We start from the raw sequence: 24,657 nt of genomic DNA, 5'->3' as shown, positions 1-24,657 counted from the left end.
TTCCTCAATTTGACTATCAGGTGTCGTGATGTTTTTTTGGAGTGTATAATCTTGGGTGGAGACCGTTCAGCCTCTAGTACATGAACGCTGGTTTCATTCGCGAGATTCGGAAAATTTTCATGAAGGACTTGTTCCACGATATCTTCTAGATTTCTTTCTTTCTCCTCCCCTTCAGAAATTCCAATAATTCTGACGTTGGAACGCTTCATGGCATGTTTTATTTCCCTGATTCTGCTTTCGTGGGATCTAAGCTGTTTGTTCCAGGCGTCCTCCTGATCCTTTCTCTCTATCTGTTTGTCTTCCAGATCACTAATTCTATCTTCTGTCTCAGTTACCCTAGCTTTGAGAGAGTTTAGATTAGATTGGAACTCATTGAGAGCATTGTGGACCTCCTCCCTGGTAGCTTTAAGCTCCGCCCTAACATTGTGAACATCCTGTCTGGTCGCTTTCAGTTTGGCCCTAATCAATTCTGTTTGGTCATCCATGGCTTTCTCCAACCTAGCTATTGCCTGGATAATTGTTAGCGTGAATTCTCTTTCCGACATATTGTCTATGTTGATAGCCGTTAGCTCTGTTGCAGAAAGTCCATCTTCTGTATATTTCTTCTGTTGGGCATTCCTCCTCCTAGTCATTTTGGTGGGAGAAGACTGATGTAGCTGGATGTATCAACTCTGGTGCAGTCCAGGTGCACCCTGGAACACTTCCTGATCTCCGTCTCAGAGAGAAGCCTCAGTCTGGGTGCAGAAGCTGAATAAATTCCCCCTTGGACGCTGGCAATGCAGTTTCCAAGTTGCAGACCCTGGGGGCGCAGAATCTTTTGCTCGTCCCCAAAGCCAAGGCAGTGGCGACTGTCTGGGAGCTCCTGACCGCCAGAGAGGTTCCAAGCAGCGATCGCACACTGAGATTTTGCCGCCGGCCTGGGCTGGGAGTGCCTGGCTTGCGCGCACCTCTTTTCAGAGGCGGCTGTGGGTTGGGCGTGCGTCTGGGGCACTGAGAACGGGGCGGTGGTCCGTAAGCCGCAGGCTGGGCTTTTGCGCGCCTCTATCCGGGGAAGAGTTTCGCGGGCGCGCGGCTTAGACTTTGAAACAATGGCGCGGGTCAAGAAGCGCCCCGGGCCTTAGTGACCCAGGAGAGCTCGATGGACGTGCGCGCGCATCTCAAGCTTTGTGGTAGGGCTAGCGCGCGTTCTGCAGACCGGCGCAGCTCCCATCCCCTCACAGGAGCCGGAACCCACGTGCTCTGGGCGAGCTGGCGGCTTAGGGACCAGGAGCTGGTTTCACCGCCGCACTCTCTCTGCCTCCGCGCTGGTTAGGCCGTCTGGGACCGGGGACTTAAGCCCCTGTCCCTAGCTGCCCCGATTCCTACAATTTCCCCCCGCAATCCTTTGCTCTTTTGGAGTGCTTTCAACCAGTCTCCAAGTTAATGCTGGTCCCCAGACGCAGCGCACTCTCGCTCGTATTGGGGTATTACTTTCCCACCGGTCGCCTCTGGTGGCTCTCTCCCCCTTTTGTTTATCTTCTGATATCAGTCCACCGTTCCCATACCGCTTTACCTGCTCACTGGCGTCTTCTGCCCCTGTAGAGATCCAGACATGTATAATTCTGATCTCAGGCTCATTTCATGGGTGATCGAAGTTCTTTGGTAGGTAATCAGCTCACTTTGGGGTACCAGCTGAAAAGACGCCTCTTCCTAGTACCCCGCCATCTTGTCCCCCCGACCCCAGTTTATTTTTTAATTGCTTTATGTGATATGTTGTTAAATATACACAAAATTAACATAAAGATAAAATACACACAAAATTAGCATGGATTCTGTGCAGATTTATATGAATATGGACAGATTTACAGTAGAAGTGCTAATAGAGAAACAGATCTATTAATTTTTTTTTTTTGAAGAGAGGTAGAGAGAGAGAGAGAGGAAGGGCAGAGGGAGAGGGAGAGAATCTTAAGCCCAACATGGAGCCTGAAGTGGGGCTTTGATCTAATGAATCTGAGAACGTGATCTGAGCCAAAATTAAGAGTTGGATGCTTAACCAACCGAGCCACCCAGGCACCCCAGGTCTATTAAAATTTTTAAGAGTTTATTTAAGCAAAAATTGACTTAAATCAGACAGCATCCAATATAGCAGATAGAAAGGAGTTCCAAATTGAATACAATGAAAAGACTTATTGGCAAAAGGGAATGGGAACAAGGAGGTTATAGTAGGCAACAAAATGGGCTAGTTATTACAAAGTTCCCTTCCTATTCCTAGCTGGGGTCTGTCAGGCATATTACCTAACTAGTACCAATTAGGTGATTCATTCCTGATTGACTGGTTCAACATTACATTTCTGGGAGAGCCAAAACTGTAATTAAGTTATGTCTCAGTTTGGTAATGTGGAGCTTAGCAATAAGAGACTCCATTTGGCACCTTGTTGTCTTGTTTTTTTAATCTTTTATTTTTTATTTTGTGTTGTCTGGTTTTCAGCATAAGTTACATTTCACCTTAGAGTGATTTTTTTTTTTTAACAGTATTTTGGAGTATAAAGCTCTGGCATCATATCAATTTTGGTATTGCCCACCCCTCCTCTCTGCTTGGATTTATGTCATACTACATCTTCCTAGATTCTATTTATCTCTATGTGACGCTTAAACTTTCAAATGTACCTTATAATAGAGACAAGAAACTAATACATAAAAACTAAATTTTTATAACTCTGAAATTGGCGTTTAGTTTTTTGTTTTTGGTTTTTTTTTTGTTTTTCCAATTTATTTATTTTCAGAAAAACAGTATTCATTATTTTTTCACCACACCCAGTGCTCCATGCAAGCTGTGCCCTCTATAATACCCACCACCTGGTACCCCAACCTCCCACCCCCCCGCCACTTCAAACCCCTCAGATTGTTTTTCAGAGTCCATAGTCTCTCATGGTTCATCTCCCCTTCCAATTTACCCAAATGTTTTTTGTTTTTAAGATCTAAGAACCAGACTTAAAAAAATAAACTAGAAACTGCCTCCTTATTTATTGGAATTTGCTCGGTGAAGAAAGTTATTTCAAATAAGGAATTATTGTTATCAGTTCTTCCACATGGATTTAGGAATTAATAAAAGCTAATAATAAAATATCCTGGTGATAAGAATTGGCATCACAGTCTTGATTTGTGAAAAAGGTTTAATTTTAAAATCTCATACTAAATTGGATGAGTTTGCTTCCTGTCTGAAGATTTTGAGAAATAACATATTATCAAATAATTATTACCTACAGCTTGTCATTTCTGAACTAAAGGGACAGTGCCAGTGACATGAAAATGGAGAAATACATTACTGATTTGAAATTTTGTTCTTCAGGAATGCGTAGTTGTTCATTTCTTTTAAAACTTTGTTAGAAGATTTGGACCAGGCATTGATGTTTGTATACATTTATGTATCAGGTGTGGTAAGACACACAGACATGAAAATAACTCATGAAGAAAGAAATTTATATGCACAGATTTCTAGAAAAAGGAGGCACAGTAGGTGTGCAAGGGCACATGGGGAAAGAGGTAGAGAGAGTCAGGGAGAACACGGCCTGGCTTTTAACAAGATTTTTGCAGGAAGGAATTGGCAAATAGGTTAGGTCCCTGAGTATGTTTAGGATTGGATAGTTGTTTTTTATTATTATTACTATTTTTGTTGTTGTTATTAATTTCATGGGTTCTGGTAGTTCCTAATTGTCCAGTATAAGCCCCTGATATGATTAAGGACAGGAGATTATTGGTTTAAGAGTGTGAGAGATTTATGTAGGAAATTGGGTGTGGCTGTAGATTGGTTTGTATATCAAAAGTACACTCCCATAGGAGTCCATTGCTGTCTCCAGGAAATAGCTAATGGGGTGCGGGAGGGGTAATGTGCCTCCTCAAGATGGAAGCTCCAAATGCCAGAGCATCAATACAGCAAATAAGAAGATATAGTTAATATAAAGTTTGTTAATGTTCAAAATAATTTATAATTTAAATATCATACTTTATTAAAAACATTGGTTGTAGTTAGTTGGCAAGTATATTTTTACTTACAAAATATTCCTTTAAATTTTAATAAAAAATAAATCTAGCTTTTTTAAATTCACTGTGTCAGTGATATTTCTAGAAAAACAATTATATTTTAAAAAAGAGGTATAAACAGAATATTGGTTTGGATTTTTTAATGGTTCTCTCCTCTGAATGTTTTGGTACTATGTTTCCTTTCAGAATAATGGCAGTGTTATTAAATTACATTTCAGATAGAAAACAAAATATTTTCAGGATGGCACTGCTGTTGGTCTAAATAAAGATGTAAACTGAGGCAAGCTGGAATTACCAGAAATTGACTTTATTTAGGGACAGCGGAGCAATTGCAATTTGGGAAATGCATCCTGTAGCAAACAATAGGTGGGGCCATTGAGGGTTTGGCTCAGGCTTTATCCATGGCCAAGGAGTCCAGAGTGGGAGGGCCAGGCAGAGTTCAAGCAGGTAAGTTCATTGGCTTGTGAATGGAGAGAGAGTTGTGGCAGATGTTCAGTGGTCAGGAGATAAGTGTTGGTCTTCTGTAAATCAGGCATTTATAGGAATCAGTCTCTTAGTTACTAAGTTCTGTTTTTTTTGTGGGTGCCTGTGTGAATTTCTCCATTTCATATCCCCTGATTCCAATTTAGATTGAAAAATCCTTTCATGTAATCTAGTTATGGACTCACGCTGTTTTTGAACATAGTTTTTAGAATTGTGCCCATGAGATACGAGAGACTATGTAACAAATTTATTTTTGAGCTTTATTTTTTGAAATAGAAGGTTTTAGATTATCAGTCTAAGATAGTATTATAGTTAAAGCCTAATGTGAAATGCTAGATATTTGAAATTGGGACATTTGTGAGTGGGAGACATTTTTCTTCATGGTCCATGGTAGTTGGAATTATGTAGCCTTTGCAATAGCAGTAACTTTATCAAGCATCCTCATTCCTGCATTTGAGTTTTTTTGTTTTTCTCCTTTAGCGTTAGCCTAATAGCATGTAAACTGGATATATGGATCCTGAAACTGGAAGAAAATAAGCTGGAGGAGGGACATTTCACATGCCCTCCAATCCTTTGTTCTGTTTGTAATAAGGCAGCATAGCTACTAAGTATTGGGAAGTAGTATGGTTTGCTGTTTCTTTCCCATGGGTTCATCCATTGCCTTTGACTTGGCACTGAAGAGGTTGCAGGCTCAGGATGTAACTAAAAAGCCATGATAAATAGCCCAGCCCTCCAGTTAGCCCTCAAAACTATCAGGAAACTTTGGCCTTTAACTGTGTTTCATAGGATCATGGAGAGTTGCATATAATAGAAAACTTGAATTAAGTTCTTGAAGTAAAGGTTTATTTCTCTCCAATGTGAAAGAAGATGGGGGTGGGAGACCTATGGTGGGTTTCACCTCCCTAACTAATAGGATGCCTACTGTTAGGGAAGGCTGCTTTGACTCTGGCCCCCTTCCATATTCCCCGCAGGGGAAGAAGTTGGGGAGGGCAAAATGGTAAATGCTCCTATTTTTTCCCTATTTATTGTTGTTGTTGTTGTTATTACTATTATTGTTATTTCCTTTTTTTTTTTTTTATTAGGCATGCCTTTCAAAAAAGGAGCTTTTTTGAAAGGCATGCCTGATAACCTCCATCTTCCATCTCATAGGGAGTTGGTGATTCATTGATTTGATAATGTTTATATGAAACCAGCAGAGGTTGCCTTTGCTTTTCCAATCAACTCAGGAAAAACAGCAGCTCTTCTTGGAGAGGTTTTTGAAAAGTTGGCAGTTTTAGTAAAAAAAAAACCGTAATATTAATACTAAAAGTCATGATGATTATGAAAAACAATAATAATTAACCTTGAGCTTTTATTATATACTGGTTGTAACTCTGAGTGCTATATATATTTATATGCACAGTTCATTAGTCCTCAGAATAACTCCATTGTTTTCCTCATTTTTTTGGAGGAGGAAGTTGAGCCTCTCAGAGGTTAAATAATTTGCTTAAATTGACATAGTTGGAAAATAATGGAACCCAGATTACAAGTCTGGATCATGTATTTTAACCACATTTTAATATGGATTTATAATTAAAAAATCTGCAGCTGAGAAGTAAGGAAGCTAAAGCTGGAAGATTTTAAGGCATTGATTATCTCCAGGTGAATTGAGTAGTCAGCACTAAATTACTGGGCATTATTTCCACTGTTTCTGTGTGCTCTGTCTTGGTGTACTCTCTAACCTTTATCCTCTTATATTTGGGCCAGTCTTCTGGAGAGGTGGCTATTTTTGGCTTGCTGTGGTTCTAAATCTTGCAAATTATGTTCTTCCTTCAGAATTCTTTTACTTGGCAAGAAGTTCTCAGGAGGCGATGCAGTTTAGTGGTCAGGAGAGTGGACTTCGTAGCCTTAGTGCCTGTGTTTGAATCCTGCTCTTGCCAGTTTTCGCCACGTGATTTCAGACAAATTACATACTTGTTTGTGTTTCAGTAGTCGTATATGAGTAGCTATCCCAAGGGCTGCTGGTAGGAATAGAGGAGTTAATACAGTAAACCTGCCTACTGCAGTGCCTGACACATAGTAAGCATTGTATACATATTTTCTATTCTGATTTTATTATTTAGCTAAAATGTACACTCCAAAGTAGACTTCGCACATTTTCTTGAACTTGTTAGCCTCTCAGTAAATGTAAATGGAATGAATGAAAATAACTGTCAATTGCTTTGTATTGTTGGTCTCTGCTTTTTATACTGATTGGAATATTAAGTTTATAGAAGATGAGTTCTTTTTAATATTTGTATTAATCTCCATTACCAAGACTAAGGACCAGTGTTACATTATGTTATTCATCTTGTGCTGTTTTTCACCTCACTTTTCTCATCTGTTAATGTAAAAAACTGTTAGTTTTTACATTTAGTATGTTTACAGAGATTGTGTTGAAAGGTACTGCATAGATCCAAGATAGTAGTAGTGATGTAAAAGTTTATGCCATCATATTTAAAACTAGATGTGAATGTCTTTGAATTTTTTAGATCACATTTCCAAAGTAATATCAATTACCTATTAAATATTAATTTAATCACAGGAATGATAATGTAATCATCAGTAAAATGACTTGAGATGGCAGCGTCATTTAGCAATTCGGTAAGGACTGGCAAAGCAGGATTTGTATCTTCCTACAGCAGTTTTTCAACATTGTATTTGCTTTTGCCTTTTCTGTTTAAATAACATAAGAATTAAACCCTTTTAAAGGGAACCCATGCATTTCCTTTCACATATGTCATTCCCTTATCAGAGAAAATGCTGCATAATACTGAGATGACAGCCCCACCTCTGATGTCACTGAGGATGGTACAATCCTCTCGGAGCCTTTGCTGGGGTTTCTGCTGCCGCACTGGGGAAATGGTTACATTAAAGCTAACTCCCGTCATCTCAATTATCTCCTTGGAAGTAGTTTTCACAAATATAGAAAAGCCCTACGGTGGTTGTTTTCGGTAAGCTACCAAGGTAGAGAGAGACAGGCAGAAAGAGGGTGAGTGAGTGAGCGAGAGAACAGGCAGCTTAGCCTTTGTGAGAAAGGGACTGAGGCGGCAGCTCCTCTCAGCTGAGGTTTCCAGCGCTCAAAGTGCTTCCATTGACATCACCGTGTGCGGTGCAGGGCAAAAGGGGCTGCCAGGAAATTTGAAACTAATTTGCTTCCAGTTGACTAGAACAGCAGATTTTGAATTAGCTGGCTTTTTTTCTAGCTAACTTTTCTCAAGCATTAAGCAGATGAACTGGGCATTTTCTATGATCAATGGGTAACTGCTGGAGCTACAGTAATCTCTGTGAGTAACCTCTATTTGTAGGTCTGTGCAGGCAAATATATTTTTATATCTCTATCTCTTGTAAAATGCTGCTGTGAAATGATCCATCTGTATTATTGACTGCTTTTGCTTACTAGTCTTGTCTTTTGACTGTCCCAGTAGGAGACTCCTGGGGCTAGACCAGGTTGTGCTGAATCCTGACATAGGGCAGAGCATACTGCATTATTTAGGGATGCCCGTGTCAATATTTTTTTAATTCCCCAGTCATCAGATAAATGCCACCCACCCTCGGAATGCTTTTGCCCAGTACCTTACCTGGCTTTAACCTGGAATTTTTTTTTTTTTTTTTTTTTTAAGCATCTGACATTGGGTTTTCCAAAATTTTTATTTTTAAATAGAAAGCAATATTCTTACCTGTGATTATATTAACTTTCATTGTTTTTTTGTTGTTGTTTGTGTTCACCCAGCTTTCCTGAGAATACAGTTCTCTCAGCCAATTTCTCTACTCTCTGTTTGTGATGTATTATATAGAAAGGAGGAAAACGGGCTACCCCTGTAGTTTTAGAAAGACATAATATTGTGGCGTTGGATGGGAATAGGGGAGGAGTTTCTCTTAAAGAGCTCAAACCCCTTTCCATCTGCATGCCTAAGGTATGGCTCTGAGTAGTCTAGAAGAGAACCAAGGTTGGCCACAGTGTAGCACCAAAAATATTCTGTGAACACTCTAGTTAGGCTGAAATTGTATGCCCTGGAGGTTTATAATCAGTATTTTAACTCCTCAGTTAATACACAGGGCTGTGTTTCTTATTTCTGTTGCAAGTGTCACTTATAGAGTAATACAAGGTTTATTTTTCTCTCACCAGGTACTTGACTTTCTGTAAAATTTGCATTTCAGATATACTTGGAATTATTGCTCATGTTAGTTTGCATCTGAATCCTTAGCAAAAGAGTCTCAAAAAGAGACTATGGGTCTCTTTTTGAGCATGAAAATCACTGAATGCAAATATAAATCAGCTGAGGCTTAATTCCGTTCCGACTGGAGGCTGAACGAGGTTGTTTACCATTGCACCTAACATCTGTCTTGAAACACAGCAGTGTAGGAAAGTCCACAGCTGTACTCGATCTTTCCTGCTAGGAACTTCAGCTGCTTGGCATTCATGATTTAAAAAAAAGAAGACAGCAACTTGAATTTTGAAACATCAGTTTCAGTTTCTTAAATATTGAAATATTTCAGAGAATATTTTATGTAAGGATTTATATTAATACTACCACATTCATAATAACTTTAGCAGAAGAGAGCCTGCTGTTAACCAAATTGTGTAATTATTTAAAAGTTTAAACTTTTTTTGCTTTTCAGAATAAAATAAAAAAAGTAAGGGTCAGTTGTTCAAATTGGGTTTTTCAGAGAATAGAATGGTGGTTATGAGGTGCTGGGGGGTGGAGGAAATGGGAAGATGTTGATCAAAGGGTATAAACTTCCAGTTATAAGATGAGTGAGTTCTGGGAATCTAATATATAGCACAGTGACTGTAGTTAATAATAATGGTGTTACACACTTTGAAGCTGCTAAAGAGAGTAGATCTTGAATGTTTTCACTATAAAAAAAGAGATGGTAATTATGTCACATGATGGAGATGTTAGCTTAAACTATGGTGGTAATCATTTTGCAGTCTATAAGTATCAAATTAGCACATACGCCTTAAACTTACACAATGTTGTATGTCAGTTGTAGTTCAATAAAGCTGGAAAAAAATTAAAAAATAAAACTGGATTTTTAAAAGTGTGAGTTCATAGACAGGAAGAAGTAGTGGAGAATGGATAGAATGGATGAAATCAGAGGAGCAGCTCTAATCAAGTAAGGCTGAAGGGAGAAGCAGGAGGTGTGGATGTGAAAAGAAACAAAAGTTACCAGAAGTGGATGACGGTGGAGGACCTTATTGTTTGACAAAAGGAAACCAGCTTTAAAAAACAATGATTTTAAAGCTTAAATTCCACTATTACAGCATAGTATTTCTTCTCCGTGGCAAGAACTGTGTTCTGCACACTTGCAGAGACTTTGGTTTAAAATTAATGGGCTGTTCCTTATCACACTCATTTTCCCTTCTGTATGCTGAATGCAGTGCCACTCCTCAGCTTCCAGAGCTTCCTCCGAAATTGACTGGGATGGTAAGCTAGGATCATTTCCCCAGGGATCAGAACTGAATGGGAAAAAATGGGTTCTGAGTAATTAGTATGTGAAATATCGCTTGTGGTAAGCACAGCTTTAACTATTAATCACTCGGGAAAAGAGTGTTCAATTAATGCAACAGTCTATTTGTATGCACATGCTAATAGCTTGCGTAGTAGTTGGCAGGCCTTTTCCTGGTTTTTGCAGCATATAAATAAATACCTGAAATATGTGTGTTTTTAGACTTATTAGTGACCAGACAGTAGCCAGCGTTCTCTGTGAATTTTATTAGGGTAAAGGGTGTGTACCAATATATAGTGTGCTTAGATGACTCATTTAGTAAATTCTCATTACTCATACTCATTTTCTGTTATTTTTATCATACTAAATATATTTTCTATTGCTTAGGGAAAACAGACTAGATTATTTTTTTAAAGGCAACTTTTTCTGTTGCATTTCAAATCTGAACAATGTGTACATGCATCACTATTACTGGAGGGGTTTGTTGATTATTAGACCTAAAAACATTGATCACTGTTATTCACAGTTAAGGATTATAGTTACTTATAGGTGAAATGTATTTGAGATTTTTTTTTTTTAAGCTCTGTATGGCTTTTTGTATTTGCTTGTAAACTGGACCTTTGTCTTCCCATTTTTTTTTTTTATTGGTTTATGAAATTTCAGGCTAAAGGGTACAATGTGGTCACCCTCCTATCTATGGGACTGAATTCCAGTTTGACAAGTCAGGGGACTTTAAGCTTATTTCTGTAAAATTTCCAGTGTTAAAATAAATTAGGAATATATAGTTCTTTTATCACACTAACTCATGATACAAGTCTTAAGGTGTTTGCTAACTGATACTCATTAAGGAACAGAGAGTACCAATGACATTAGTGCATTTTTTTATTTCTAAATTTCATTAGTTAATTAATTTTTGCATTTTGAAAAAATACTTTATTTATTTGAGAGAGAGAGAAAATAATCAGGGGAATGGGCAGAGGAAGAGGAAGAAGCAGATTTCCTGGGGCACCTGGGTGGCTCAGTGGGTTAAGCCTCTGCCTTCGGCTCAGGTCATGAACTTGGGTTCCTGGGATTGAGTCCCGCGTCAGTCTCTTTGCTTGGAGAGAGCCTGCTTCCCCCTCTCTCTCTGCTTGTGATTTCTTTCTGTGTGTGCCAAATAAATAAAATCTTAAAAAAGTCTTGGGAAAATAACCCTGTTTTAAAAAATTGAAAAATCTTACCTTTCCCTCAGCTCTTTTCCTTTAAGCTCTAATGTTATTTCTTTAAGGCTGTTTACAGATGTTTACAGTGCTCAAGTTTACATTTGCATTATTTTAGGATTTTATTTTATCTTATTTTTTTTTTTTTTGCATAAATAGAGTTGTCATTGACCATTCACTGTGAGAGAAATTTATTATGAGATGTAGAATTAAGAAGAGATTATATCACAGTAAAAGCGATTCTCTTCCTCTCTTAAGGCTTCCAGGATAATTGAAGAGCAAACCTAGACTAGAGTGAGCAAACCCTTCTCTTGTAGGAATGAGAGACTGTATGCTTCTTTAGTTGTTGTCTGTTTGATTAAACAGTTGGACCTTTCAGTTAGGAGGTAGGAACTCTTGGGATTATCTTTTAGAATAAAAAAGTGGCCATTTAAATATAGTCAGAACAACTAGATATTGTAGTAGATAATACTGTAGTTCTATGGAGAAGTGCTTCTCATACTTTAATGTGTATACAAGAAGCCTGGGTTTCTTTTTAGAAATACAGATTCTGATTAGGATGGCACCAGAGTACGCATTTTTTACAAACTTCTGAGTGGTATTTGTGCTACTGTCCCGAGGCCACACTCTTGAGTAGGAAGATTCTAGGACAATACTTGCAAGTAGAATTTTCTGTGATTACAGAAAAATGTTCTATATCTGTGTGGTGCAATATGGTAGCCCCTAACTACATATGGTATTGAGCAATGGATTTTCAATTTTATTTTATTCTAATTAATTTAAATTTAAGTAGCCATATGTGGCTGTACGTAACATATTGGACAGCATAGCATTTAGAGTAAGATAATCAGTTGAGAAATTTATTCTTAATGGTAATAGCCCCTGTAGGGTCATGTTGAAATCTGGAACTGTGGACAAGATTGTCTCTTAATTTTTACCACTGCCTGAGCTTTGTCTGCAATAGACAAGTGCATATAAATGGAATTATTGGACTGTAAGCTCCCTGATGGCAAGAGCCACATTGGCCTTGTTTGTTACTTTGTTTTCCAGTGTTCAACACATACTTGGCTCACAGTAATAAATGTTGGCTGAGCAATTGGAAAAATTAGCTAGCTGTAACATTAGGAAGAAACCTCGTGTTTTCAGTAGTCTATTCAAGCCTGTACTTGGGACTAGGGGACAGAAGTCTGATGGCAATGACATGTAGTAGTATTTTGCTTGTAGTATTTTGCTTGTGTTTTGGTAGGTTTCTTTTTGTTTCTGTTTTGAGGTTCTATTAAATGGTATCCTGATGGTTATAGACACTCTTCATTTATTCTTTGATCCAACAAATATATCCATTTTGCTAGGTACTGGGTTCTGGTTTATAATGATAAAGAAAGCAAAGTTCCAGACTTTTGCAGTTTATATTCTCATGGCAACAAAACAAAACAGTACAAAACAAAAACAAAAAAACCTCTTTCTAAAAATGACTAGGTCCAATTTCTAGGCAATATGTATGTGTAGAATTCATAATTATGGTTCTTCTGGGGCTCTAGGCATAGATATGACAGTCATATTCTCTTGGGAAACTGACATCCTGTTGCTCAGAATCCCTCATGATAAACCGTTTTACTTGCTTCACATTTCAGCTTCCCATGTCCTTAGTCTGCAGTAGACTTGCCAAATAGTTCTTTCTTTTTTCCTTCAACCATTTTCTCTCAAGGAGTTTGCAACCCAGAATGGAAGAAAATCCATTTCATTTATTGGTCCTCAGACAGGATTATTCTTAGAAGACCACAATCTTTCTGAAGCCCATCTTATGGAGCAGGCTCATTTCCTCAGGATTTGAAGAACAACAGGTTTTTAAAATTGAGATGTAATTGACACATAACATTATATTGATTTCAAGTGCATAATGATTTGATATCTGTGTATGTTGCAGAATATTTGCAACATAGAAAATCATAGATTTGCAGCATGGAAAATCTAGTTAACATCCGTCACCATATATAGTTAAAATTTTTTTTCTTGTGATGAAGGCTTTTAAGATCTACTCTCTTAGCAACTTGGAAATAGTATGATACAGTATCGTTAATTATAGTCACTCTGTAGCACATTACATCTCCAAGACTTATTTATTTTGTAACTGGAAATTTTGTGCCTTTTGATCCCTTTCACCCATTTCACCTAACCCCCACCTGCCGCCTCTGGTAACCATCAGTCTGTCCTCTGTGAACTTGGATGTTGTTGTTGCTGTTTTTAGATTTCCACATGTAAATGAGACCATACAGTATTTCTCTGTCTGACTTATTTCACTTAGCATAATGCTCTAGGGTCTATCCATGTTCTTGCAGATGGCAGGATTTCCTTCTTTTTTATGACTGGATAGTATTTCAGTATTTCAGTGTATGTGTCTGTGCATGCATGCTTGATTTTCTTTATTCTTTCATCTGTTGGTGTGACTTGGGCTGTTTGCGTATCTTAGCTATTATAAATAAAGCTGCACTGAATGTGGGGGTGCTTGTCTTTTCGAATTAGTGTGTTTTCATTTTCTTTGATTAAATACAGAAGTGGAATTGCAGGATCATATGATAGTACTACTTCTAATTTTTTGAGGTTCTGCCATACTGTTTTCCATAGTGGCTGCACCAATTTGCATTTCCACCAACAGTGCCAAGGGTTCCCTTTCTAACACATCCTCTCTAACATTTGTTATTCTTGTGTTTTTGATGCTGGCCATTTTAAGAGGTATGAGGTTTTATCTCACTGTTGTTTGATTTGCATTTCCCTGATGACTAATGACGTTAGACATCTTTTCAGGTACCTGTATGTATATCTGTATATCTTTGGGAAAAAAAGATGTCTTTTCAGAACTTCTCCCCATTTTTAAGTTGGATTTTTTTCTGCTGTTATGTGAGTTCTTTATATGCTTTGGATATTAACTCTTACCAGATATATGATTTTCAGGTATTTTTCTCCCAATGAGTAGGGTGCCTTTTCATTTTATTGATGTTTCCTTTGCCAAACAAGAAGGTTTTTAGTTTTATGTAAAAGGTTTTTTTTTTTTTTAATTTCATTTTGTTTTATTTCAGTCCTGTTCCTGTTTCCCAGAAGTGGATGGCTGTTTAATATACAACCCAAAGCACTCTTGAAATTGATTTGTTAGCATTCAAAAGTATCCCATTTCTTTTTCAATATATTAAGTTAAAAAAATTACTAGGTTTAGTTCATCACAGGCAAAGCACCTTTACTAAACAATAGGAAACAATTTGTTAGGGAGCTGACCAAATACACAAAGTGGCAGATTCCTATTAGAAAAAGATGATTCCTATAAAGGAATATAAATAGATATCCCCCCAATGTATATATATTTCACATGAGTGTGAAAAGCTCTTCTCTCCTCCCTTCCCTCCCTCCTACACACTTGACACTACATTTTGATTCCTTTAAGGGGAAGAATAAATGCAGAAAAGCTATGAACTTTTATTAATTCAGATTCTGCTAGTGTGTGGTTTATATTTAGGTAAGTGCTAAAGTTCTTTTTTTATACTTCACAAATCCCTTTGTCACAGATATGAAACCAAATTTGGGCAATACTAATTCAGTAAAACTTTCTGGAAGAGAAATAGCTATTTCAGTATTCACTTGGATTCTTACATTAGATAGAGACTGACAAAGGTGAAGGAAAAGCTTTAACAAGTGAGGTGTAAGAGCCCACAGCAGTTGGCTTAGGCTGAACAGCAGCTTTGTGGAAGCATGTTGAAGTTAGAGGGGGCTGGGCAGAGGGCATGAGGTGATACTGGGTGTGCATCTTTGTTCTGTCCCTTCCACCCTTGCCCAGGCTCAAGCTTGCATCACCTCACCTGTGCTATTGCCAGTAGTCTGGGCTGTTACTCCCGAGTCCGTGTATGTTCGTTCTTTGTCCTCTGTATATTCCTTCAAATGCTACTGGAATAAACTCTTCTAACATGCTAAACAGACTTTTCATGCTTTGGCAATATTCACTTTTGAATCCCCTATGTTTAGTATACTGCAGGTAATTAATAAAAGTTTATTGAATTTGAAGGAATTTTGGAAATGATAGGCATTTAAATGGGAAGTATCTATGGTCCTGTTTCAAAAGGGGACAGAAAAAAAAATCTTGAAGTAAAAGAAGAATTTGGTCTTAAAAAAAAAAAGAAAAATCACCCTAATAAGTAGTCCTGATTTTTAAAAACAAGGAATAAGTCAGAAATTCTAAATAAAAAGGTCAGGATTAATATCTTATGAAGTTTTGTTTATTGTTAAATACAATTAAGTGGTGACCTGAAATGCAAGCAGCAGAAATAACTGCTCTTGCACTCTAACAAAGAAATGCCTTAGAGGAAAGGAGGGATTTGATACTGTGCTGAGTCCTGTGATGAGCACACCAACCAAGAGCCATATGATGTTCAAGGCTGTTTTTGCTCAGAAGCTACAACTGGAAGATTTTTTATTTTTTATTGTGTCTGGTAATATTACTGGTGTTAGAAATAGAGATCTAACAACTCAGAGACCTCTTAGTTTTTCCCAGGAATTTACTCCTGAGAAACAAAAGACTAGGAATCTAGTCCCAACTTGTAACTCTTGCATAACACGTGGGTGAACATCGTCCCGTTTACCTTGGTCAGGTCAGTTTGTCTCTCAGAACATTGATTTCTCTTGGTCTGCACTTGTTATTAGTAAAGTAAACCTAGAACAGGAGAATGGACTGGAATAGTAAAGCAAGCTATTTGTCGTGCAGGGTTTTGATTTTGTTTTTATCCCTTTTGTCTCACTTTCTTGACCAGTTCCCAAGTTGTTATATCAAGATATCACAAGTTGTTGCCTACAACTGAGGAATTTTCCATCCTCCTTTATGTGGTACATTTTAATGAAAAGTAGTAAAAATAGGGCGGAGAGATTATTTAATTCCTTTGAGGGCTCTTTTCTTGATTTTTTTTAGTGGTCACTCCTCTTTGGGCTGGCGTTCCAGTGTTTATTTTAGTGGTGGTTTTATAGGTGGCAGTTTAAAGTGTTAGAGCGAAGTGGACTCCTGAATGATAAAGAGGAACTTTTCTTCCTTTTGTTGAATGGATTTCCCTGTAATCTGTTAAATATATGTATGGCTTCAATGGTCACTATGGGCAGTTTTGTTAAAGCACTTCAGACAGGTTAAAGATGTCCATTAACTGATGAATGGACAAAGAAACTATGGTATATCTATTCAGTGAAATATTGTTTGGCAGTAAAAAGGAATGAAGTTCTGATACATGCCACAGTGTGGATAAACCTTGAAAACACTGTGTTCAGTGAAAAAAGCCAGATACTGAATGCCACATTTTATATGATCCCATTTTTATGACATGTCTGGAATAAACAAATCTATAGGGACAGAAAGAAGGTAGATTGGTTGGTTACCTGGAACTGAGGAGCGACAGCTGAGGAATATGTTTTTTTTTTTTTTTTGTTTGTTTGTTTTTTGGAGTGGGTGGTGAAATGTTTTGGAATTAGAGAGTGGTAATAGTATAACTTAGTGAGCATATTACAAACCACTGAATCTTCAAAGAGGAAAAGATACCAATATGCCACCCTAGTAAGAGGGATCTTACTGTTTTTAACTGTCTTTGTTTCAAAATCAGGATTTTTTTTTTTTTAAAGATTTTATTTATTTATTTGACAGAGAGAAATCACAAGTAGGCAGAGAGGCAGGCAGAGAGAGAGGGGGAAGCAGGCTCCCTGCTGAGCAGAGAGCCCGATGCGGGACTCGATCCCAGGACCCTGAGATCACGACCCGAGCCGAAGGCAGCGGCCCAACCCACTGAGCCACCCAGGTGCAGGGTTTCAAAATCAGGATTTGAAGAAATGCTCCCTCTTCAGATTTCAGCAAGCCACATTTTCTTAGTTCTGTCTTATGAAGGTATTTTAAGTATAGCCATCACAGAGAAGTGCTTTTGGATTCCATCTTTACCTTACTCAAATTTAATTTAAAAATATATATTTTAAATTCTTCAGAAAATGGAATATTAGACAGTATACACTCTCAGATGTATTACTATTCATCATATTTTGCATACTGTGGGATACTATATGTTAATTCATGGTTCCAAGTTAACTTCTTTTTGTGTATGCCTTGGAATCAAGTCTTTTATGTCGTTTTAGTACATATATTCAGATATTTATCTAGTATTTCACTAAGTAGAAAGGTTGTAGTTCACAGGGCTTTATAAATAATAACACAGCAACATCTGTCCTCTTTCATAAAGTTGTCAAAGTGGTATACTACATTTCTAGTGTACATGAGGATTTTCTTGATATAAAGTAACCAAAACCAAGTTCAGAAGGAAATTGGATTATCAGAGCTGATATAACTGTACCTGTTACCCATAAGCTCCCAATTTAAAATTTTCTTCATCAGAACATTTATGTTGTTCTCACTGACTGCCATTTTAATAAGAAAATGTTGTAAATTTGTTGCAGTAAATACATACTATTTACTATTTTTACTTCTTCACATATTGGGGTTCTGCATCACACACCATTTAAGTTATGCAGCTGGGATCCTGGAAATTTGTCTTAACACATTAAGTATCCTATTCCATTTTGACTTTACTCTCATTGTCCAAGGATGTTCTGAAAGAAATTTGGAACTGGAAATTTGTCTTAACACATTAAGTATCCTATTCCATTTTGACTTTACTCTCATTGTCCAAGGATGTTCTGAAAGCCTTTTTCCCCATAGACATCCAGTAGTGAAGGGGAGACTTCCAAGCTGAAAAAGTATTTACTGACTCTAAGTAGATCGTATCTGTCTCAGAGATTGCACTGCACAAATGCTGTTGGCTAGATCATAAGGTATTTGTTTTCATGCCCAATATAAATATTTGAGTTACTGCTTCATGAGTGGTATATGGAAAGTGATATGTATTTTATTTTATTCTCTTACTGCATATGCAGCTACTGAGTTGCATGTGTGAGACTTTATCAAATGCAGGGTGAGGGGCGCCTGGGTGGCTCAATGGGTTAAGCCTCTGCTTAGGCAGAGGTCATGATCCCAGGGTTCCTGGATCAAGCCCCATATCAGGCTCTCTGCTCCACAGGGAGCATGCTTCCTTCTCTCTCTCTGCCTGCCTCTCTGCCTACTTGTGAGCTCTGTCTGTCAAATAAATAAATAAAATCTTTAAAACAAAAAAAGCAGGGTGAAACATGGCATGTGTCATTAGATGCCTCCTTCTGTACTGAAACCTTTATCCTCATGTTAGCTGAGTGGAAGGGACCACTGGTAAAGTTATGAGAGAATGTGTGGCAGGGTGGCTGAGGGGCAGGAGACAGTGAAAGTATCAAATAAGGATTATTGAGTACCTAATCTGTGTGGATATTTATTAATACACATTGGAACCTATTGTTCAAAACAATTTATATCTCCATTCTCTTCTCTTCGTAGGTGATCATGGAGGAAGCACTTTACTCCCACCCAATGTCACAAATGAATTTCCAGAATATGGGACCATGGAGGAAAGTGGAGAAGGCCTAAGAACTTCTCTTGGGTTTGATACAGAGTCTCTGCCAGGCGGCCCACAAGGGCAGCAGGGGGTCCAGCTTCTTGATGACCATCACTCTGGGCCTGACAGTGTTGCAGAAGGACCAAAAGATGTCAGAGAGTCCCTCTCTCAAAGCCACCTCAAGGAACAAAGTTTACAACCCATTGACTCTTTGATATCAACTCTGAAAGCCACAGAAGCCAGAATAGCTTCAGGAACATTACAGGCTACAAAGGTACTGGACAAAGATGCTACTTCTAGTTTTTCAGTTCAGCAGGTGGACAAGGAGCTGGACACTGCCCCTCATAAAACAAAGAGACAGAGAGCCAATAAATCGTTTCCTTCTGGCCATGAAAAAGGACCAGATATACCTCTTTCGGCTGAAGTTACAACTGAGGAGAATTCTTACTTGAGCATCCAGAAGGATCTGACTGTGCTGTTAACTGGAGAAACTCAGGCAGAGCTTTACAAGGTAACTGATGATGGTAGAAAAGGGGCTCTTCATGGGCAGGAACCAATTTGTCCAGTATCCTCCCTGGGGAGCCCAGCAGTGACCCATACCTCGGCGGGCAGTGTTCGTTTTTTGAGGGAAAGGAGGTCTGATCAAGGTAGCTCCACAGGACGCCCTGGCCGGGTCAAACATGTGGAATTTCAAGGGGTGGAAATATTGTGGACAGGAGGGGAGAAAAGAGAGATACAGCAGCCTGTGGATTTTGAGATTCCATTGGAAAGGACGACCTCTCCAGAAAGCAGAGAGTTTTCCAAAGTGCCAAGCCATCTCATCTCATCTGCTGGTTTGTATAATTCCGTTGGTTTAACTGAGAGTGTTTGGGATGAAACCTGGAATGCTTCCTCAGAGAATCCAGGCACTGGCTCAGGGACATTTTCCCCTCTGCCTCTTGTTGACAGTGGAGAGGATGAAGTCTTCCTCAAGGACAACAAAGAACATCTTGAGAAGAAACCTGAACTGGAGAGAGACAAGGAAAGGTGAGCTCTCATAGTCTTCCTACTGTCTGTGATGCCTGGTACACATCATAGGAAATTGTTAGCCTGTGCTTGGCCAAGAGAACTCAACACAGTATCCTGGGGCCTTGTTTTCATAGAGTGGAAGAGATGTTACCATAGGCTGGATTCCTTCCAAGTTCTAAGATATTAAAGTGATCTTGTTATAAAGCTGTCCATTAGGCATAGATTAGGGAGGCAGAATTCTGGAGAAACTGTGAACTTGTCGATTTCTGACATTTTTTATATTTGATATGTTTCAAGTTTTCCAGCATCAGCACAGCTACATAACAGTACCCCACAGTTATCTTTATAATATGAAAGGATCTGGACTCTTGAGATATCCTATAGTCATTGTATCTTACCTTTGGCACTTCTTCCGGATGCAACACCAGTGCCTGCACACAAGCTGCAGACATGAGTGAACACAGAGGTGCTGGGCGTGGGCTGCCTCAACTTTCTAAGTTTAGAAAGGAAGTCGGAGGTCAGAAGTAGACTGAATTTACAATTCAGTTCTTCCATGGCATTCACATGAGAATCCCTTCTTACAAGTAGCATATGTTTTGATTTGGGGCCTGATAAGCTTATACATATTGTATTTCTTGCTCTTTCCATTTTTGACATCCATTTCTGACATCTCCAGCTTAGAGCCTGGTTAAATGGAAGACAGGACCTATCTTTCATTACTTCTCTTGACTGCAGTCTTGACCATACAGTGTACCTTTTGGCGGAGTCATTTGTTGTGTACTGTAATTTACAGTTAGTACCATCTTTTCTTCCGTTGGTCCTCAGAACACCACATTTTACAGCCTATGTGGGAGAACATGTATGTCAAGGCTGAAGGGTTTTTGTGTTTGTTTGGTGTAAGGAAATGCCTTTTCCTGTGCGGTTAATTAACAAATTCACCTAGAGTGATGCTCCTTTAGGATGGTAATTAGGACTTCTCCTTTCTACTCCTTCCTTCCCAACCTCCCAACACATAAACATCTCTAGACGTCTCTCAAAAGCAGCCTTGGTGTGTGGCACGGCTCAGTAATTATACCCACTGGAATATGCACTTTTGCATATTATTAATTCTTTCTTCCTTTCCTCTTTCTCTCTTCTTCCACAAGTAGTATTTGATTGTCTATGATATTCTTGACCCTCCTAGATACTGGGCATAAAAGAACATTCAAAATAGGTAATAGCCTGTGGTCACTGCCTTCATAGAGTTTTCTGCTGAAGATAAACACTGACCATATAATATATTAATAATTATAGGATCTTAAATAGTGGTAGGTTCTGTGAAGGAGAAGAAGAGAGACATACTAGAAAAAAGTAATTTAAATTCCATTGATGGCCCTGAGAAGGCCTTTCTGTGGAAATGATAAGTAGGCTGAGACTTGAAAAATTAATATGAGTTAACCAGGCAGAGTATGGGGAGGAAGAATGTTCCAGGGAGTGAGGGAACAGCATGTGCAAAGGAACAACATGCAAGGAGGGCTGCTGAATTGTCTGACTACGTGTGCTTCCTAGAGTTGTGTGAAACAAAGGCTTTATGTCAAGTACGACAGCAGTGTGGCTGGAGTGCAAGGAGGCTGGGGCAGGGGTGGGAAATGAGTGTGGAGGGCTAAGGAGGAGCTTAGGAACTTCCCATTTTATTTCCTAAGCAGCAAGAAGCTGTTTAGAGATATAAACCCAGAGTACTATTTGGTGCATAGTAGACCTTTGTAATTTAAAAACAACAGAGACAACTGTATTATTGATTGAGTCCTCATAATATCTTAGGAATATAGATACTTAGGAGGTAGTTTTCTTTCAGTTGTTACTGTATATATTCCTATTTATAGAAATCTGAGACTCAGGGGTTAAGAGAAGATTTTTAAAGTGACATAGCTGGTAATTGGCACCTCCAGCCTTCAGCTCCAGGTTCTTCTAACTCTTGACCTCTTGCTCTTACCGAGTTTTAAAATTTTTTAGTTATCCCAATGTTCAATTTTAATATTTGAACAAAATGCTGCGTATTGATTAGTTGGTGCTCCATCCACCCATGTATATTAAATTGTAAGTTGTTTATAGGTTTTCACTGTTTTGTTTAGCCTTGAAATTAACATGTTTGCTGGCTTTAAAAAAAACTTTAAAGGTCTTTCACTGGCTAATTTTGGGCCTTGAAATCTCTCTGCAGTGCTGCCTCATTGTCAGCAGGGGGCGGCCTTTGGATTCTAATGTAGTCATCCTCTTGAGGGCGAGTCCTCTTGTTTAAATCAGAAAGTATTAATAGATTCATGAAAGTTTAGTGTATTTTTACTCCATTAAGTTTACACTATATTTATCTGTGTCCATTAAAATTGAGGATGACAGTAGCTTTAATAATTTGAATTTGTGGAGATTAGTTGGTTAATGAGAATTTAATATTTTATTCAAATATTCAGTAGACCAGATACAGTGCCATACTAGGAAACTAGTTTGAAACTATGTAAATTATTTAGAGGGTAGAGTAGCACATGTATGCCAAGAGGTTTGTCAACCTGAATATGATTCTGTGATACCTTCCTTTCCGAATATATTAAAATACAAGCCCAAAGAATATAATTGTTGGCTTTACAGAATCTTATCTTTTTTATATGGGTGATGGGAAAAAAATAAAAAGAATATTAACCTAATTTTAAAATTCTTCATTCTTATTTCCTGTCCAGGACTCATGAGCAAGAGGAACACTTTAGGGGAGGAGATGATGATATCCTTGGGCCTGGGTATACAGAAGACTCCACTGATGTGTACAGCTCCCAGTTTGAAACCATTTTGGACAACACTTCCTTATACTACAGTGCGGAGTCCTTAGAGACGTTATATTCAGAACCTGATAGCTATTTTAGCTTTGAAATGCCCCTCACACCAATGATACAGCAGCGCATTAAAGAAGGCAGTCAGTTCCTGGAGAGGACGTCGGTGGCAGGACAGCAGGATGTCCTGAGCGTCTCAGCAGATGGTGGAATAGTGATGGGCTATTCTAGTGGGATCACCAATGGGCTGACTGACACCAGTGACTCCATCTACATGAAAGGCATGCCAGAGATTGCTTTCTGGGGAAGGTACTAGCTCTATTCTTACTAATTTCATGCGTTGGTTTTTGTATCATTTTCTGTTTGGGAGATCTGAACGTGGAATATATCTAAGTAGCATTTGGCCAGTTTCTGTGGATGGAAGTGAATGATGGGAGTAGAAAGAAATTTGGGTTTTAGAGGTAGGCAGAGTACATCTTAGCAGTTTTGCCAAATTGGCAAGCTGTGGTTATTTGGTGAATTTCCTGGATTACCATATGTAAATTGGCATGTAAAATAAAAAATATATGTGGGTGAGGAGTAGGTGTTAGCTCCCGTGGTGCAGCTTTGGTAGCAGTGGTATGGTGCTGTGAAAAGAACACTGGGAGGTGTCGACTTTCGTTTTGGTATTGATACTGGTTGATGACTTGAAGCGGGTTGCTTGAATAGGCCAGGAATTCCTTTATTTAAATTGAGGGTGCTGGGTTAGATGGTGACCAAAGTCTCTTCCAGGCCTTTGCTCTGTGAGGTCCTGCTCTGCTAGGCATTTTTCCTGTTCCTGAGATGGTGGGGGAAGGATCTGATTATGTGAATGCTTGATAGAGCTGATACTTGGTCAAGGCTATGAATATTTCCTCTCTCTACTTTAGGGTTTAAGTCTACCTGGGAAATAAGATGACACATTACATTGTTTATATGTGCCTTACCTGTCATTTAGTCATTCCCTGTCTGTTTATGGATTATCCAGCATTTCATTGCTTCTTGCTCATCATTCTCAGGTCATTTACCTGTCCTTTAGCATCTTTATCAATGGGCAGAGAATACTAAACTTCAAATGATCTTATGAATTTAGTTTTGATATAATTTTCCTGAATTAAAGTGTGTTGGTGTGTGTGTTTTGGGAGAGGTGGAGGGGAGGTTAAATGGGGATAAACTATTTTAAAGCTGTATGAAGAAGTGTCAGTGCTTTTTTTAAGTCAGTATTCATGTTACAGGTTTCCAGTAAACTTGTGAGCAGTCCATCTTATGTTGAGCATTTTCTAGATTTCATTAGATGAACACATCCAAGACTGGCACGTTAGAGCACTGAAGTTATGCATTTCCATATGAAATGGACCATGGATGTTGATTGTCTTCTTGGGTCCATGGTGAGATAATTAACACTAGTCTCAAAAGCAGAAGACCTTGGTCTGAAATACTTGGGCAAGCCACTTAGCTTTCTCTGATACCCACTTTATTTACTGGCAAAATAGGGTTAATGATTTCCAGTATGCTATGTGGCTGTATTAAAGAGTTAATCTAGATTAAGCAGCTAGCACAGTGCTTGGTACAAAGTAGGAGCTTGAATAAAGGTGTTGTGAATCAGAATTGATTTGGCTGCTAAGTCCATGTTTAGACTTCCTGTGTCTCTGAGAGAGGTGGCATCCCTGAGACGGAGGGTGTCTCTGGAGGGGATCTTTGAGGGGAACATGTTCCTGAGGAGGGCAGTCCTCCCCTCAGAGAGGGGACCTTTTTGCTTCACTCATTTGTCCTTTTGTTTCACTGTCATCTCTGATAACTAAGTTGGATAAAGTGCAATAGTATAGGCATGCAGATAATTTTATTAAAATTTCAGTCCAACTTTCTGGGGTGAGTTGAAGTTATTTATATTTCAGACCCCCAAAATATGTTGGGGGAGCTGAGCGGTTTTGTGGCTGAGAGGCTTTCTTGTAGAAGCTACAGGGAGGATAAGTAAATAAAAAGAAGAAATGAACATCAGTGAGTCAGATCAGGAAGGAATTAGGTAAGACCTTTTCAAATGTATGGTCTGCTTACTTGGAATAGGAAGTAGTCATTATTGGGGCCAGCATGGCTGCCAGTCATTTTTGGTAGGGCAGAGTTAGATAATTAAGAAGGAGTATTAGGGTTACAGTATTTTAGCATCTCGCATTTAGACAGCAG

General features: G+C 38.6%; 1 protein-coding gene across 4 annotated transcripts in view; it reads left to right on the top strand.

Annotated features, from left to right (window-relative positions):
• The window catches only part of PSD3 (pleckstrin and Sec7 domain containing 3), a 688,004-nt gene that overhangs the window by 189,729 nt on the left and 473,618 nt on the right, over positions 1–24,657 (top strand). For 2 of the 4 annotated variants that reach the window (XM_044225254.1, XM_044225255.1), the window contains exons 3-4: positions 18,598–19,681; positions 22,372–22,767. In XM_044225254.1, the coding sequence (XP_044081189.1) occupies positions 18,598–19,681; positions 22,372–22,767 (1,480 nt within the window). Of the gene's footprint in view, positions 1–7,354; positions 7,809–18,597; positions 19,682–22,371; positions 22,768–24,657 lie in introns of those variants that run through there. The other 2 variants (XM_044225257.1, XM_044225256.1) reach the window with 2 other exon arrangements.

This window comes from Neovison vison, chromosome 11 (genome assembly GCF_020171115.1).
Source record: "Neovison vison isolate M4711 chromosome 11, ASM_NN_V1, whole genome shotgun sequence".
NCBI lineage: Eukaryota > Metazoa > Chordata > Mammalia > Carnivora > Mustelidae > Neogale > Neogale vison.
The sequence above is the reverse complement of the archived record's forward strand: the minus strand, read 5'-3'. Positions and strand labels throughout refer to the sequence as shown.